This window comes from Pogoniulus pusillus, chromosome 24, assembly GCF_015220805.1.
Source record: "Pogoniulus pusillus isolate bPogPus1 chromosome 24, bPogPus1.pri, whole genome shotgun sequence".
Classification (NCBI taxonomy): domain Eukaryota; kingdom Metazoa; phylum Chordata; class Aves; order Piciformes; family Lybiidae; genus Pogoniulus; species Pogoniulus pusillus.
This window is the reverse complement of record NC_087287.1, coordinates 3,295,318-3,312,734: the sequence shown is the minus strand read 5'-3', so window position 1 is coordinate 3,312,734 and position 17,417 is coordinate 3,295,318. Positions and strand designations below refer to the sequence as shown.

Below are 17,417 nucleotides of genomic sequence, written 5' to 3'. Positions count from 1 at the left end.
TATCCTTTGCTACTATAGATGAGGCTGTAATTAACAAGACTGCACGAAAGGAGCAAAACAAGAAATGTGAGTCCTAAATTAATGAGATATTCCAGATATTATGGATTAGAGCTGTTCAACCTTGCCAGCTAGAACAATAGCAGGGGGGCAATGTCTGCTTTCTTCTGCTTAAAGTAAACCCATTTTTAATTAAAAGGAACAGACTGAGCAGAGAAAAAGCTTTTCCTTTTATTCCCTCTCCAGGAACCTATGATTTGAGGGTTTTTCTCTCTGCTCAAGATGACATGAAGGATGTTTGCTTAGCGATGCAGTCACGGGTGACTGGCACTCAGAATTACCAGGTTTGACTTTTTAATATGTTTCTTTGTAACATCTGTCACAAGATGCTTTCCACAGGGCTGTCAGAACCCTCCCAAAATCACATGGCTGCTTTCCTAGTGTGGACCAGTCAAAAGCAGAAGAAAGCTGGTACCCTGTGTGAGCTGGGTACCAGCATCCTGCCAGCTGAGCTATCCTTTAATTTGGAGAGACACATGCTAGGAGAGCAACTCGTTTAAAACTGTTCTTCCCAACTGCAACAGATGATGAAAGAGCAAGCAAGGAGCAGAGTGTGCCTGAAACCACCTCAGAGAGCGAGAGGTGAGCCGCTCTGATGTACACAGGCGCTGGGAAAAGACAGTGAACCTCTGTGTGGTGCTTCTGCAGGCTGAGAAACACCAACAAAAAAGACAGCTCAATAGGTTCCTCAAAGATGCAGAAGGGCTATGGAGACACAGCCCATAATTTGACACGTGGTTTTAATATCTGAATGGCAAGAGAAAGTATCAGAGTAAGAAACCCTTCTTCCTAGCAGGCAGGGATGCACACATGACTTAATAAATGTATTTATGAATTTAAACCCGACTGTAAACCACAGTGAAAGGTTTAACTTCTTACTCTCATGTATCTATACTTCTGTTTGTTCTTTAGCAGTGAAAGATGAAACATACAACCCCCTGCTCCTTGGCACCATGAATTAATCTGTCCTTACAGGCATCTAACTACAGTAGTTGAATCTTTCATGCTTCTTTGCCTGTCTGCCTGAGTCCCAAGTGAACAAATAGGTTTACAAACTTAAAAGACCATGTTCTTTTCAGTTGAGAGCTGTATGAAGAGGGTGTTGAACCACCAATGACACCATTACCTACTGCTATGAGAAAAGCAACATACACATTTTTTTTTCCCCTTGTGGCCATGTTCTCAAGGCTAGAAGGTCTAGGCTTTTATCAAGTCATAAACCAAATACTTTCCCTCCACACTCACTGTCTATTTCCTTGCTTTCAGTTGTGAAAATAAAAGGCAAAACACCTCCATAAAGCAAATCCAAACTCATTACTTTGCATTTCAGTCATTACACCTAAAAGTGTGAGTGATTTGCCATTGGAATGGGCTGCCCAGGGAGGTGGTGGAGTAGCTGCCAAGCAAAGCCTGGATGGGGTACTTAGTGCCATGGTCTAGTTGATTGGCTAGGGCTGGGTGACAGGTTGGACTGGATGGATTTCCAATCTGGTTGATTCTATGATTCTATGATTAAATAGGATGACTGAGTGATTGCCTACATCACCTCTCCTTTGCTGCTCTTAATTCAGCAACAGGAATTTGTATCAGTGAAAGTTTCACAAACCCAGGGAAACAAAAGGTTTTTCTCAGCCATTCTTTTTTTCTGGGCTCTGCACTGGTGAGGTTCCCTGGCTTAGTGAATTCTTTTGCTCTGCATAATAACTCTAACCAGGATGTTTCCCAGAGGATTCTAAGTTCTTTTTTTTTTCCCTAGTTAATATGGTACTTGAAAGAGGGAGGAGGAAATGAGGGAAGGGTTGAGGCAGATGTATCCATCTCTGAACAGCTTTAAAGAGCACTGACTACATTATTTCCACCAAATACACTATGTTCACAGAATCATAGAATCAACCAGGTTGGAAGAGACCTCCAAGATCATCCAGTCCAACCTATCCCCCAGCCCTACCTAGTCAACCAGACCATGGCACTAAGTGCCTCATCTAGTCAGGAATAACAAGAAATTAGATCTCACATATTATGCAGGAAACAAATCCAGCCTCAACCTCTTTTCTGATCACCCAGGTCCATCAGGAGACGAGAAGGGTGGAAAGGTATAAGAGGGCACCTTCAGGGTGCTGCAGGGTGCAGAGCAACACGCAAACTAAAAAAGCAGGCTTCTTTCAAAGGACTCCCCACTACGAAATTGGCTTTTGTGCACCAAGGACTGGCAATGAAAGATTCATTTCTGATGCAGTACCACTTGCTCCATCAAAGGCAGCCCTGTGATATTAAGGTTATTATACCCTGAGAACAGGACCCAGCTGGCACCACTAAATTTAGCTGAACATCAGGCCATGTGGGAATTTCTTACAGATGGCAGTCATCTCGCCTGCACTGGGAAAGGGAAAAGCAATATAATTTCATTACCTGCAGTGAGCCTTTGCCTGCCACATCTGTAGAGCAATGACACCACAAGAAGGCTTATTTTAAAGCGCTAGATTTCGGTCAAACAACATGGAATGGCTTTGCTCTGCATGTGAATAACCCCCAAAATGGGTCACTTTATCAACAGCCAAAGGCCATGTATTTGTTAGCTTGGCAGCTCTGCAGAATGTTTTATTATTAGCAATCATAAATGTTATCAGAGCTGTAAAGTCATCATTTGGCTTAGCACTCTTCATCGATTAAGAAGCACCCCTAATTAAAACTAGCAATATTCTGGTCTCCTTCATTAATGACATAATGGAATTAAGATGAAAAGGAGTCAGTTTGGGGATTAGTTTGTGAGTATTAATTAATTTTAGTCATTGTCATGACTTAATAAATTCTGTCTTGGAAAACATAGTTAAGTTAGGAGAGAATTTTAACCCCAGTGGGCATCCCATATTTGTTTGGTTCTAAGCCTCAGTTAGAAACCTGATGGCAGCAGGTAAATTCTACATGCCAGATTCACACTGCATTTTTGAGTCAGTCCATGTTCAAGATTTTAAATTCAGATGCTCATCTTAGCAAGACATAGAAAAATACCCACCCAAGAAATCCTGCTCTGTCTTTGCTGACCCACGAGAGAGAAAAATAGATCAGTGAAGAAAAACTCCAAGGATGGGCAGATCTCCAAAATCAAATATCTCTATATCTATTTACATCTTCTCTATATCTATTTACATCTCTAGCTATATATCACAGAATCAACCAGGTTGGAAAAGACTTCCAAGATCATCCAGTCCAACCTAGCACCCAGCCCTATCCAGTCAACTAGACCATGGCACCAAGTGCCTCATCCAGTCTTTTCTTATCATTAATCATTAGACAAATACAGATACTATATATGCTATTTAGTGTCTTTTTAAAGGCTTTCATAGGCAAGATGGAAACTATTATCACATCCAGCTCCGTAATGCTGTCTTTAGCTACAGAGCAACACCACAGCAGTACTTGAATCACAGGGCTTGGAAGGGACCTCTGGAGATCACCTAGTCCAACCCCTCTGCTCAAAAGTAAGCCTGCTACAGAGCCCAAGAAGATTCAGCACTAATAGATCTTGACAAGGTACCTCAGCCAGGATGTCAGATGCTCATCCAGTGCTGTCTGTGCCAAATCAGTTGTCCAGGTTCAGTGACCTGAGGAGTATCAAAATGTCTTCTGTCAACAGGACGTGAGGGCTGTATTGTGTTAGAGCACACATCCAGCACCTGCTGTGGCAGGATTTAATAGCAACATAATCCTTGAAACAGGCACTTCAGCTGACAAGTTGACAGCAGGAAAGACAGAAAGACAGGAAGAAGAAACTGAGAGGATATTATCTGATGCGGAGAATTAAATCCTCTGGACACTACAGCGCCTCATACTACAGGTCAGTATTGGACAAAGGCAAAGCTTTAACCAACTGTGATTTGGTACACCAAAATATTACTTACATGTCATTGCATTAATTATAAATACTCTTATTAAGTAACAGCAACAAATGTGTGACAGGTGTCCAGGTTGCCATGTATTTACTGTTACATAGTTTTCAGTTGTGCCAGGGCAGGTCTAGGCTGGATGTTAGGATGAAGTTGTTGGCAGAGAGAGTGATTGGCATTGGAATGAGCTGCCCAGGGAGGTGGTAGAGTCACCATCCCTGGAGGTGTTCAAGAAAAGCCTGGATGAGGCACTTGGTGCCATGGTCTGGTTGATTGGATAGGGCTGGGTGCTAGGTTGGACTGGATGATCATGGAGGTCTCTTCCAACCTGGTTGATTCTATGATTCCTTCTATGATTCTATGATTCCTTAACTGAATACTCTCCAGCTGAGCACTGTAGAGAACAAGGCAGAATATTTGTGGGTTTTTTTCCCCTCTGCCTTATTTTTTGAAAGCCCAACGACCTTCCAGTTCAGAAATGACTGGAAACTTGTCAAGGATATACTTTTTGTCACAAGTATGTTTGTTGGGTGACTCTTTTTAGTTTTGGTCTTATCTGCAAGGCTGGAAAATGGACACTTTGGTCTGCTTTTAAACTGGAAATTAAATTGCTTTTAACTGCAAACTTCAAAATACTTAATAGAAAAGTGGTTTGTGTCCTTATGTGTAATCCTTATTTGCAAAGAAAAGGGCACAGTTTGTGACCTGGTTGCCAGGCAACTGTATGGAAGCACAAAACCATTTCCTTAAGATGTGCTGCCCCAGTGCCACAGTCCTCTCTAAACCTGAGTGTAAGAGGCTTTGAGAGTATTCTGGAGAGACCACATAAGTGGCATTGTGACTGGAGCTGCACAGACTGGAGTTCTTTTATGACCACATTGTTTACAATGTTGAGTAACTACAGATCAGAGGAAATAGCAAGGTCTGTTTAGCTTCGTCTGTGGGCTGGAATGTGAACTTCTCGCTCGCACAGCTGGAATGAAAGAATGGCTATTGATCCACTGGGTGAAAATACACACACCTTGGCTACTGGCAAGCAATGCTAATGCCTGCAAGCATTACTCTGAGGGGTGGTTTAGCTTCTTTTCAAAACTTTTGACTTTCACCACACACACTCATCCACATTCCAATGTCCTCTCCAATGGTTTTAGTTATTTTCCCCCCCTTGTCCACATAGAAATTTCACAATATCACAGTATCACCAAGGTTGGAAGAGACCTCACAGATCATCAAGTCACAGTATCACAGTATCATCAGGGTTGGAAAAGACCTCACAGATCATCAAGTCCAACCCTTTACCACAGAGCTCAAGGCCAGACCATGGCACCAAGTGCCACGTCCAGTCCTGCCTTGAACAGCTCCAGGGACGACGACTCCACCACCTCCCCGGGCAGCCCATTCCAGTGTCCAATGACTCTCTCAGGGAAGAACTTTCTCCTCACCTCCAGCCTAAATCTCCCCTGGCGCAGCCTGAGGCTGTGTCCTCTCGTTCTGGTGCTGGCCACCTGAGAGAAGAGAGCAACCTCCCCCTGGCCACAACCACCCCTCAGGTAGTTGTAGACAGCAATAAGGTCTCCCCTGAGCCTCCTCTTCTCCAGGCTAACCAATCCCAGCCCTCGTAGGGCTGTGCTCAAGGCCTCTCCCCAGCCTCGTCGCCCTTCTCTGGACACGCTCAAGCATCTCAATGTCCCTCCTAAACTGGGGGGCCCAGAACTGAACACAGTACTCAAGGTGTGGTCTAACCAGTGCAGAGTACAGGGGCAGAATGACCTCCCCTGCTGCTGACCACACTGAAAAGATGCTAACATGTTTTTGGACTGTAGTTCTCTGAGACACAAGCACCAGGAATAGATTTCACTTCAGTTGTGTACCAACCTCTCATTTGAAGGATAAAAACTTCAGAATAGCAACATTAAGTCCTGCATATAAATCTTACCAGGTACACCTCCAGCATACACAGATAAAAGAGTAACTCATCCCTCATTATTTGTCATAATTCTGTGTTGTTGTGTTGGCTGTTCTAGAAATAGCAGGTCTGAAGACTGGCAGGGATTCCCCCAGTCATCACCTTCAAGAAGGGAAACTGCTACTCACAGTCTGGCAATCAATGTCCCACCTGAAGGCAGCCAAGTAATCCTCAGACTAGACGGAATTGATTTGTACAGCTTTATCAAAGCAAGAGGATTAATTCTCCCCACCAACATGGCTTTATTCAGTCCTGTCTCACACAGTCTTCACCATCACCTAGGAAAAGGATGCACAAAAGTGACAGCACACACACATATGAAAACATACCCCAGGGCTAGAGGAAAACTTCTAACAAGAAACCTTTTGGAAGCAAGAGAGACCAAAAAATAACCTCCCAACTCCTCACTCACCCCAATAGCTTGCTTTGGCTTTTTGAGTGCCAGCAGATTCACTACATGAACTGCCTGCAGTGAAATGCTAATGAAACGATGCCCATTCCCAGAAAGCAGAAGGCTGCTCAACCATTCCCTAGCTTCAAGTACATCAATAAAAATCCAACCCCAACCCCCCCAAGCTTACCTCCTTCCTCTGGGCCACGTATGCAAAGAGCTGCATTCTTTCTAGACACAGAACTGCAAGTTTCAGTGACCTTTTCAGCCCATTCCAGGTGTGTTACGTGGAAAGAAAGGTTGGTTTTGACATAGGTAGAGATTAGCACTGGCTGCAGATAAGACAGGATCACAGCTTCTTGCACTTGCACACTGAAAATCCTCAAGTAGAGCAAACTGTCTGCAGTCAGGTTACAGGTTTCTACAACTGAGATGCAGTAAATGTCAGCTAGGGACAGCTATTTGCCTAGAACAAATCCATGTTGTGTTTGCTGGGTACGGTTTGGTGCTGGCTGCTTTCAGGATTTCACATTTCTGATGATTTGTTTTGACCAGGATTTTGCTGCTTCTAACACACATGAAGAACCTTGTCTTTGCAAATAGCATGACTGCTGATCAGCACTTTGCCATTATTTCATCAGCTCTTCAGTTTGCTTTCTTTTAAAACTTGTTGTGATTTGCCCAGAGAGAGAACTTTCCCCTCTGCAATAACTACCTTTGAGTAGGAGAGCATATAGAAGATGTCAGGGTGAAACACTACTCCTATCAGCAAGGAAGAGACAGCTGTTGGATGAGACTGTTGAAGGACAGGTCAAACTGGAGCAGGGAGAGTAGCTAAAGGAAATAAAACATCTGTCTGCTTGCTTTTTAAATGGATTGAGAAGTGAGGAAAGGCAAACTGACACAACCAAATCACTTTCAGTCTACTAACTGCTGTACTGCACTGCTGTGGGTAGTAAAGAGGAGCGTGGGAGCTTACAAGTTACAGCTACTCACCGTTGCCTGCCAGAGGAAGGCAAAGCAGCACTGCATCAGGCCATTCCCCTCCCAGGGCACTACTTCCTAACAGATTCACATCTCAGCCAGATGAGGTATAGGAATGCTTAAGTTAGGCCAATAACGCCACAAGAACACCTAAGTTAGGCCAAGAACGCCACAAGAACACCTAAGTTAGGCCAAGAACGCCACAAGAACACCTAAGTTAGGCCAATAGTACCACAAGAACACCTAAGTTAGGCCAATAGTGCCACAAGAACACCTAAGTTAGACCAGTAACAACCCAAGAACGCCTAAGTTAGGCCAAAAATGCCACAAGAACGCCTAAGTTAGGCCAATAGTGCCACAAGAACACCTAAGTTAGGCCAATAGTGCCACAAGAACACCTAAGTTAGGCCAATAGTGCCACAAGAACACCTAAGTTAGGCCAATAGTGCCACAAGAACACCTAAGTTAGACCAGTAACAACCCAAGAACGCCTAAGTTAGGCCAAAAATGCCACAAGAACGCCTAAGTTAGGCCAATAGTGCCACAAGAACACCTAAGTTAGGCCAATAGTGCCACAAGAACACCTAAGTTAGGCCAATAGTGCCACAAGAACACCTAAGTTAGGCCAATAGTGCCACAAGAACACCTAAGTTAGGCCAATAACGCCACAAGAACACCTAAGTTAGGCCAATAACGCCACAAGAACACCTAAGTTAGGCCAATAACATCACAAGAACGCCTAAGTTAGGCCAATAACAACACAAGAACACCTAAGTTAGGCCAATAACACCACAAGAACACCTAAGTAAGGCCAAGAACGCCACAAGAACACCTAAGTTAGGCCAAGAACACCACAAGAACACCTAAGTTAGGCCAAGAACGCCACAAGAACACCTAAGTTAGGCCAATAACACCACAAGAACGCCTAAGTTAGGCCAGTAACACCACAAGAACACCTAAGTTAGGCCAATAACGCCACAAGAACACCTAAGTTAGGCCAAGAACGCCACAAGAACACCTAAGTTAGGCCAATAGTGCCACAAGAACGCCTAAGTTAGGCCAAGAACGCCACAAGAACACCTAAGTTAGGCCAATAACACCACAAGAACGCCTAAGTTAGGCCAGTAACACCACAAGAACACCTAAGTTAGGCCAATAACGCCACAAGAACACCTAAGTTAGGCCAAGAACGCCACAAGAACACCTAAGTTAGGCCAATAACACCACAAGAACGCCTAAGTTAGGCCAAGAACGCCACAAGAACACCTAAGTTAGGCCAATAACACCACAAGAACGCCTAAGTTAGGCCAGTAACACCACAAGAACACCTAAGTTAGGCCAATAACGCCACAAGAATGCCTAAGTTAGGCCAATAACACCACAAGAACACCTAAGTAAGGCCAAGAACGCCACAAGAACACCTAAGTTAGGCCAATAGTGCCACAAGAACACCTAAGTTAGGCCAATAACGCCACAAGAACACCTAAGTTAGGCCAATAACGCCACAAGAACACCTAAGTTAGGCCAATAACACCACAAGAACACCTAAGTTAGGCCAAGAACGCCACAAGAACACCTAAGTTAGGCCAAGAACGCCACAAGAACACCTAAGTTAGGCCAATAACACCACAAGAACGCCTAAGTTAGGCCAGTAACACCACAAGAACACCTAAGTTAGGCCAATAACGCCACAAGAACACCTAAGTTAGGCCAAGAACGCCACAAGAACACCTAAGTTAGGCCAATAACACCACAAGAACGCCTAAGTTAGGCCAAGAACGCCACAAGAACACCTAAGTTAGGCCAATAACACCACAAGAATGCCTAAGTTAGGCCAGTAACACCACAAGAACACATAAGTTAGGCCAATAACGCCACAAGAATGCCTAAGTTAGGCCAATAACACCACAAGAACACCTAAGTAAGGCCAAGAACGCCACAAGAACACCTAAGTTAGGCCAATAGTGCCACAAGAACACCTAAGTTAGGCCAATAACGCCACAAGAACACCTAAGTTAGGCCAATAACACCACAAGAACACCTAAGTTAGGCCAATAACGCCACAAGAACACCTAAGTTAGGCCAAGAACGCCACAAGAACACCTAAGTTAGGCCAATAACACCACAGGAACACCTAAGTGAGACCCGTGAGGGTGGTGAGACCCTGGCACAGGTTGTCCGGGGGAGGTTGTGGCTGCTCCCTCCCTGGAGGTGTTCAAGGCCAGGTTGGGTGAAGCCTTGAGCAACCTGCTCTAGTGGGAGGTGTCCCTGCCTATGGCAGGGGGTTGGAACTGGCTGAGCTTTGAGGTCCCTTCCAACCTAACCCATTCTATGACATCCTTTTAACCCTGCATTTCTGTGGCTGCTTCAGTGCTGAAGAAGGGACCAGTTGTGATAGCAGGTAGGAAAAAAAACCCCAACCAATCAAACATCCTTTATTAAGTGAGCAGATCTGAAATGGTGTTACTGAAAGGCAAGTGTACATGGACCTGTTTTTACAGTTACTGCCATGAGTTGCACTTCCACACTGTTTGCACAGATTTATTGATTCTCCCCACCCCACCCCCCCATAATGTAACTGCCTCTTAATTGTTGAGTTAAAACCTAATCTGCATTAAAGGTACATGAAATAGACCAGACTGAGAAAATACTTGAGAAGAGCTTTTCTGCTTAACAAACTAATTGATGGTATGCAATGAGTGGTCAGGTAGAACAAGAGTTGAAAAAATGGACTGGATCATGAAGCATTTTTTTTTTTCAAGCATCCATTTTGGATTATTGCTGGAAGGTACTAATTGGTCTATTCTAGACTAATTTACAACCATTCATAAAACAGTGGAAAATGCATGCTTTAGAAACTGGATAGATTTCATGCCTCTGGGCTAAAAAGAACATGAAGATGGAAGCAAGTGGTGGGCATTTTGAGTGGCATTTAGTAGTGCTCAGAGTTTTTTTCCTTTTGTGCTAATAGACTCTTCCATTTTGTTCTCCTTTCTTTCAGAGGGTTTTTTATCTTCGGGCTTAGTCCAGGGAGGGCTGTGCAACTTCTGCTGAAGGTGGGGAAAAAAAAGCATCAGCATTCCAGGCAAGAGATTCACATAAGTCAGCAAACAATGAAATGTTAAAAATCCATGGCAGTAGAGCATGCTCAGCTGTGTTTCTAGCAAAGTCATCTGTCAGTCTTAAAGCTTCCTGCTCTAGCAGGGGGTGTTGGACTCGATGATCTCTTTCATAGAATCAACCAGGTTGGAAGAGACCTCCAAGATCATCCAGGCCAACCTAGCACTCAGCCCTATCACCGTGGCACTAAGTGCCCCATCCAGGCACGGCGACTCCACCACCTCCCTGGGCAGCCCATTCCAATGCCAATCACTCTCTCTGCCAACAACTTCCTCCTATCATCCAGCCTGTACCTACCCTGGCACAACTTGGGACTGTGTCCCCTTGTTTCGTTGCTGGTTCCATGGGATAAGAGACAAACCCCACCTGGCTACAGCCTCCCTTCAGCAATGAGGTCTGCCCTTAGCCTCCTCTGCTGCAGGCTGCACACCCCCAGCTCCCTCAGCCTCTCCTCACAGGGCTGTGCTCCAGGCCTCTCACCAGCTTCACTGCTCTTCTCTGGACATGTTCTAGTATCTCAATAATGAGGAAGAAGTTCTTTACAGTGAAGGTGGTGAGCCACTGGCATAGGTTGCCCAAGGAGGTAGGAACTGGATGATATTTGAGGTCCCTTCCAACCTAAATCATACAATGAATCTATGAATTATTTTGTGCATCTCTATGTGCTATGGACATCAGACTACCAAATGAAGCTTTTCACCACTGGGATTGTTCATTTCTTCTTTAATGGGCTGCATAGGGAGGTGGTGGAGTTGCTGTCTCTGGAGGTCTTCAAGCAAAGCCTGGATGAGGCACTCAGTGTCATGGCCTGGTTGATTGGCTAGGGCTGGGTGCTAGGTTGGGCGGGATGAGCTTGGAGGTCTCTTCCAACCTGGTCTACTCTATTCCATCCCATTCTACTCTATTCCAGCATTCAATGGTTTTACAGAGTTTTACCACCACAAGCCATTCTGAAAAGACCAACTTGAAAGGTCCCAAGTCTGAACTGAGTAATCAGTTCTGTTTCATTTGTGTAGACCATGTAAGGGTACTTCAAATACTGGCATGCTTCATGAAACATTTCAGTTAAAAAAGCCACAACCTGAGAATTACTCAGAAATAAGATACCTGAAAGCTTGTCTCTGTTTCTGCTGTCTTCAAATGAGATGTTGAATTACCACGATTCCCCAAACAGGTCTTGCCAGCCTGCCAACACAAATGTTAGAAGTAATCATGACATATTTTTTTCCTAAAACATTCCTGCTTTCCTCAAAAGGAAAAAAAAAAAAACCAGACTGTTTTTTTTAACCTGGTTGATGAAATTAAAGAAAATAAAGTTTTCATAGCCAAGTGAATCCCAAACTCATCCCTGTTAATCCCTATGATAATCTAATTGTGACTGCAAAACCAACACTTCCCTGGCTCCTTTTTTAAGCCTCACATTGAAATTTAAAACAACAAAAAAGTGAAGTTTATTCTGAGAATGGTTCTATGGAACAGGTAAGTGTGCCAGGGTAGGTATAGGCTGGATATTAGGAAGAAGTTCTTCACAGAGAGAGTGATTTCCCGTTGGAATGGGCTGCCCAGGGAGGTGGTGGAGGCACCGTCCCTGGGGGTCTTCAAGAAAAGACTGGATGAGGCACTTAGTGCCATGGTCTGGTTGATTGGTTAGGGCTGGGTGCTAGGTTGGACTGGATGATCTTGGAGATCTCTTCCAACCTGGTTGATTCTATGATTCTATGATTCTATAATAGTCTGTTATGCATGAGAAAATCATAGAATCAACCAGGTTGGAAGAGACCCCCAAAATAATCCAGTCCAACCTAGCACCCAGCCCTATCCAGTCATCTAGACCATGGCACTAAGTGCCCCAGCCAGGCTTGGCTTCAACACCTGCAGGGACAATGACTCCACCTCCTCCCTGGGCAGCCCATTCCAATGCCAATCACTCTCTCTGCCAACAACTTCCTCCTAACATCCAGCCTAGACCTGTCCTGGCACAACTTGAAACTGTGTCCCCTTGTTCTGTTGCTGCTTGGCTACTACTTCCCTTCAGGTAGTTGCAGACAGCAATGAGCTCTGCCCTGAGCCTCCTCTTCTGCAGGCTGCACACCCCCAGCTCCCTCAGCCTCTCCTCATAAGGCTGTGCTCCAGGCCCTTCACCAGCTTTGTTGCCCTTCTCTGGACATGTTCCAGTGACTCAACACATTGCAGTATCTCAACATCTTGACAGTAACAAACAGCTGAAAACTGGCATTAATTTTAGGACTGCTGTGTTATTATTCTCTTTTCTAGACTGCTCCATCTCCTTGGCATAAGAAGTGCCCAAATGGGGAAGTGAGATGACACTCAAGGTGTAGAAATCCTTGTTAGCCTCACTGCTGTCCTTTTATGCCAGCAATAATGACACTTTCTTTGTCAATATGCTTTTTACTATCTGGAAAACAGAGCTGAATGGCATAAAATTAACTCCACATTAGACTTTTTGAACCAAAGAGATCTCCTGTTACGAGTCTTAAGTACAGATTTAACCAGGGCTGAAATTCCTGCTGTAATTAAATTAAAGTTCCTTCAGGAGCAGGATTAATGATGCCATAACTGAAGAAATGAAAATGTGAAATACACTCAAACACTGATAAACTTTAGTCATTACTTTAAAATGGGACCACACTGGAATTTCTTTACTGTTTTTTGTAATTAAAACTGGTAGGTACACTTAAATAGAGTACTAAAAAATGAAGTATGTTTACGTCATCCAGAGGAAGACTATGAGGATGATCAGAGTGCTGGAGCACCTCTATGTGGATAGGCTGACAGAAGTTCAAGGCTGATTTAGACTTGATATTGGAAAGAAATCATTTACAATGAAGGTGATGAGACACTGGAACAGGTTGCTCAGGGAGGTCATAGACATCACCTCCCTGGAGGTGTTTCAGGGCAGTTTGGATGATTAAGGGACTGGAGCACTGCCTGATGAGGACAGGCTGAGGGACCTGGGAATTTTTAGTCTGGAGAAGAGAAGACTGAGAGGGGATTTAATAAATGCTTATAAATATCTGAGGGCTGGGGGTCAGAAGGCAGGGAACAGGCTCTGCTCACTGCTCTCTGGGATAGGACAAGGAGCAATGGGTGCAAGTTGCAGCACAGGAGGTTCCAGCTCAACACAAGGGGGAACTTCCTACTGGAAGGGTCATAGAGCACTGGAACAGGCTCCTCAGAGAGGTTGTGGAGTCTCTTTCTCTGGAGACTTTCAAGGCCTGTCTGGATGTGTTCCTCTGTGATCTGTCCTAGATTGTGTGGTCCTGCTGGGGGGGGTTGGACTCGATGATCTCTTTGGGTCCCTTCCAACCCCTGACATCCTGTATGTGATCCTGTGTGTGAATAAAAAGAAAAAAAAATCCTAAATATTATGAAGTTAGGAGAAATTATTTTTTTTGAGAGATTTTCTTGAGAAAAGGGAAAGTAAATCCTAATTTATCCTTCAGCAATTGAAACCACAATGCAATACAATACAAATTACCTTGCTGAGCAGAGAACACTGAAAACAAACACCCTGACGTGCACATCAAATATCAAGAAATTCTATAAACACCCTTTTGCTAGAACTGATGTTAGATTAGAGTTAATTAAAAAGGAAGAGATTGACAAGGGGGAAAGAAATTCATTAAAGTTTTGCACTTGAGAAATTCTGTTGGTCCCTTGCCTGTAACGAAGCTGATCTAGGAACAGGTGCGAATATGAAACAGGTTATTGGGAAAGCTGCTTGGAGAGGGGACAGCTGCCCCCCTCCTGCAAGCTTCTAGAGTCAGGGGCACTGCCAAGGATTTTACAGCACTTCAAAGGGGCTTTAGTCGTGTTCAAGCTACTGAAGAACCTTTGAGATGCTCTTATTATGTGATTGATGGTGAGGAGTCTTCTTTGATTTTTTTTTTCCCTGCTATAGTCAAAAGTCAGATTAATGCTGCATTATAGGGGAAAATCAGGGTAGCATTAGTGATAAAAAGCTCATACAGGATTTAGTCTTTTTATGACAAAACAAAACAAAACAAAAAAAAACCCCACCCAACAAATACCAACAGGTAGTTTTTGTTCCAGAAAGTCATAGAATCACAGAATCAACCAGGTTGGAAGAGACCTCCAAGATCATCCAGTCCAACCTAGCACCCAGCCCTGGCCAATCAACCAGACCATGGCACTAAGTGCCTCATCCAGGATTTTCTTGAACACCCTCCAGGGATGGTGACTCCACCACCTCCCTGGGCAGCCCATTCCAATGCCAATCACTCTCTCTGACAACAACTTCCTCCTAACATTCAGCCTGTACTTCCCCCTGCACAACTTGAGACTGTGTCCCCTTCTTTTGTTGCTGGTTGCCTGGGAGAAGAGCCCAACCCCACCTGGCTACAGCCTCCCTTCAGGCAGCTGCAGCCAGCAATGAGCTCTGCCCTGAGCCTCCTCTGCTGCAGGCTGTACACCCCCAGCTCCCTCAGCCTCCTCCTCACAGGGCTGTGCTCCAGGCCCCTCCCCAGCTTTGTCGCCCTCCTGTGGACATGTTCAAGCATCTCAATACCTTTCTGAAGCTTAGGGGCCCAAAACTGGACACAGCACTTAAGGAGTAACTTTGAATGAGCTAATTTAAAATTAATTAGATAATTAAACAATCCATAATTTAACTCTATATACTAAAAAAACCCCAAACCCTTAGGTAACCAGTTTCACCAATACAACAGATAGGAGATAACAAATAAAATCAATCAAAATTCATAAATATATAGAGTAAACATTTAAGATGCATGCATTACACTTGAGAAAAAAAAACCAAGCCAACAAACTAATGGTTGCCTTAAAGAAAATAAATCAAATGATAAACCCAATGCTGCATAAAAGGCTAATAATTCATATTCTTTTCATAGACCTGATGAAGGCTGTCTTGGTAGGAAAAGAGCAGTGAAGATTTATGTCTGTCATATTCATTCACTCAGAGTTGTTCTCCTTTTAGGAGCACACCATATGGATGACTGCTGGAGAAAGGGAGTAGAACTGGACATTTTTCTAACCAGAGCAGCTCTGTGTCTTGGCATTGTTAATGCATAAAGCATTTGTTATTGATTCCTTGGCACAGGGAAACCTTTGTGTATCGTTAACAAATAAAGTACAGATCGAACTACAGTGATGACTTCCAATATGTCACCAGTCAGCAGCAGTTCAATAGCCAGAGGTGTGAGCAGTCCAAATGAATGACCTAGCCTCATCCATGGGCCTTTCAGTTCAATACTTAAAGCCAAGGCACAACAACACAGAATCATAGTACGGTTTGGGTTGGAAAGGACCTCCAAAGGTTGTCTAGTCCAACCTCCCTGCAGTCAGCAGGGATGCTAGATCAGGCTGCTCGAAGCCTTGTCAAGCCTCACCTTGAATATCTCCAGGCAGGGGGCCTCCCTGGGCAACCTGTTAAAGTATTCCACCAGCCTCCTGGTGCAGAATATGGTCCTAACATCCAAGCTAAATTGCTTTCTCTCTAATTTCAAACCATTGCCCCTCATCCTATCACTGAAGGCCTTTGCAAACAGTTCCTCTGCAACCTTCTCATAGCCCACTTCAAGTATTGGAAGGTCACTGTTAGGTGTCCCTGAAGCCTTCTCTTCTCCAGGCTGAACAACCCCAGCTCCCTCAGCCTGTCTTCATAGCAAAGGTGCTCCAGCCCTGTGACTTTTTTGTAGCCCTCCTCTGGAGCCACTCCATCAAATCCATCTCTTGCTATAACTGCAAACTGGACTTAACCTAAACTCAACCTTATACATCTGCACCCTCATGCACATATAGGAACACATGCACATATATACACACACCTCTGTCTGTAAGTGCTTGTGTAGCTATGTGTGCACACAAACACACACCTGTCCCCCATCCTTTCCCTCCTCTAAAATCCACCTTAGATAAATAGGGAAATACCAACCAAATGAACTAGAACACTTCTCACAGCCACGAATGCCATAGAGGCAAAAAAAGAAAAGGCAGACCTTAAATATATATTTAGTTAGGTCCCTCCTATGCCAACTGCTGGAAGATTGTTATGGTTGCTGTCCTATGCAAGTCTCTCATTCTGTCAGACTCACTCCTGTGAGGGGTACAATAATTGTGCACATGCAGAATGATAGCTTGACATGGTGGAAACAAGACAACGGCAGCTATAATTGCTTTTGGAAAAGATAGGGGTTGAAATGCTGTCAATGTGGTTTTGCTGTCTTATGAAGATGATATTTCACAAGTGCCTGCTGGAAGGATGCTGGGGATTTGCCAAGCTTTCAGCTGAGATGTCAGCATATTAGGGACACGAGGCTGAACTCATACCTTGGTGTTTCTCCCACAAGAGCTTTCTCTATTTCACAGAATCATAGAATCAACCAGGTTGGAAGAGACCTCCAAGATCATCCAGTCCAACCTAGCACCCAGCCCTGGCCAATCAACCAGACCATGGCACTAAGTGCCCCAGCCAGGCTTGGCTTCAACACCTCCAGGCATGGCCACTCCACCACCTCCCTGGGCAGCCCATTCCAATGCCAATCACTCTCTCTGCCAACAACTTCCTCCTAACATTCAGCCTGTACTTCCCCCTGCACAACTTGAGACTGTGTCCCCTTCTTTTGTTGCTGGTTGCCTGGGAGAAGAGACCAACCCCACCTGGCTACAGCCTCCCTTCAGGCAGCTGCAGACAGCGATGAGCTCTGCCCTGAGCTGCACACCCCCAGCTCCCTCAGCCTCTCCTCACAGGGTTTATGCTCCAGGCCCCTCCCCAGCTTTGTCACTCTCTTCTGGACACCTTCCAGCACCTCAACATCTCTCTTCAACAGAGGAGCCCAGAATTGGACACAGTACTGAAGGTGTGGCCTGACCAGGATTGAGTACAAGGGAAGAATAACCTCTCTTGTCCTGCTGGCCACACTGTTCTGATCCAGGCCAGGATGCCATTGGCTCTCTTGGCCACCCAGGCTTTTAAGACAAGCTCTAGAAGAAGTTTATTCAAAGAATTAATACT

General features: G+C 44.6%; 1 protein-coding gene and 1 long non-coding RNA gene across 10 annotated transcripts in view; both read right to left on the bottom strand.

Annotated features, from left to right (window-relative positions):
• The window catches only part of LOC135185898 (uncharacterized), a 34,793-nt gene extending 27,356 nt beyond the window's left edge, over positions 1-7,437 (bottom strand). For 3 of the 7 annotated variants that reach the window (XR_010306674.1, XR_010306677.1, XR_010306678.1), the window contains exons 1-2: positions 6,058-7,434; positions 3,593-3,659 (exon numbers count right to left, since the gene is read on the bottom strand). This is a non-coding gene — a long non-coding RNA (uncharacterized LOC135185898). Of the gene's footprint in view, positions 1-3,592; positions 3,660-6,057 lie in introns of all 7 variants that reach the window. The other 4 variants (XR_010306676.1, XR_010306680.1, XR_010306679.1 and 1 more) reach the window with 4 other exon arrangements.
• Positions 7,438-9,701: 2,264 nt separating this feature from the next.
• Positions 9,702-17,417, bottom strand: part of LUZP2 (leucine zipper protein 2) — a 137,075-nt gene continuing 129,359 nt past the window's right edge. For 2 of the 3 annotated variants that reach the window (XM_064163079.1, XM_064163076.1), the window contains 2 exons: positions 11,510-11,587; positions 9,702-10,332 (listed from right to left, as the gene is read on the bottom strand). In XM_064163079.1, the coding sequence (XP_064019149.1) occupies positions 10,225-10,332; positions 11,510-11,587 (186 nt within the window). In that variant the 3' untranslated portion in view covers positions 9,702-10,224. The remainder of the gene's footprint in view (positions 10,333-11,509; positions 11,588-17,417) is intronic. The other variant, XM_064163078.1, reaches the window with a different exon arrangement.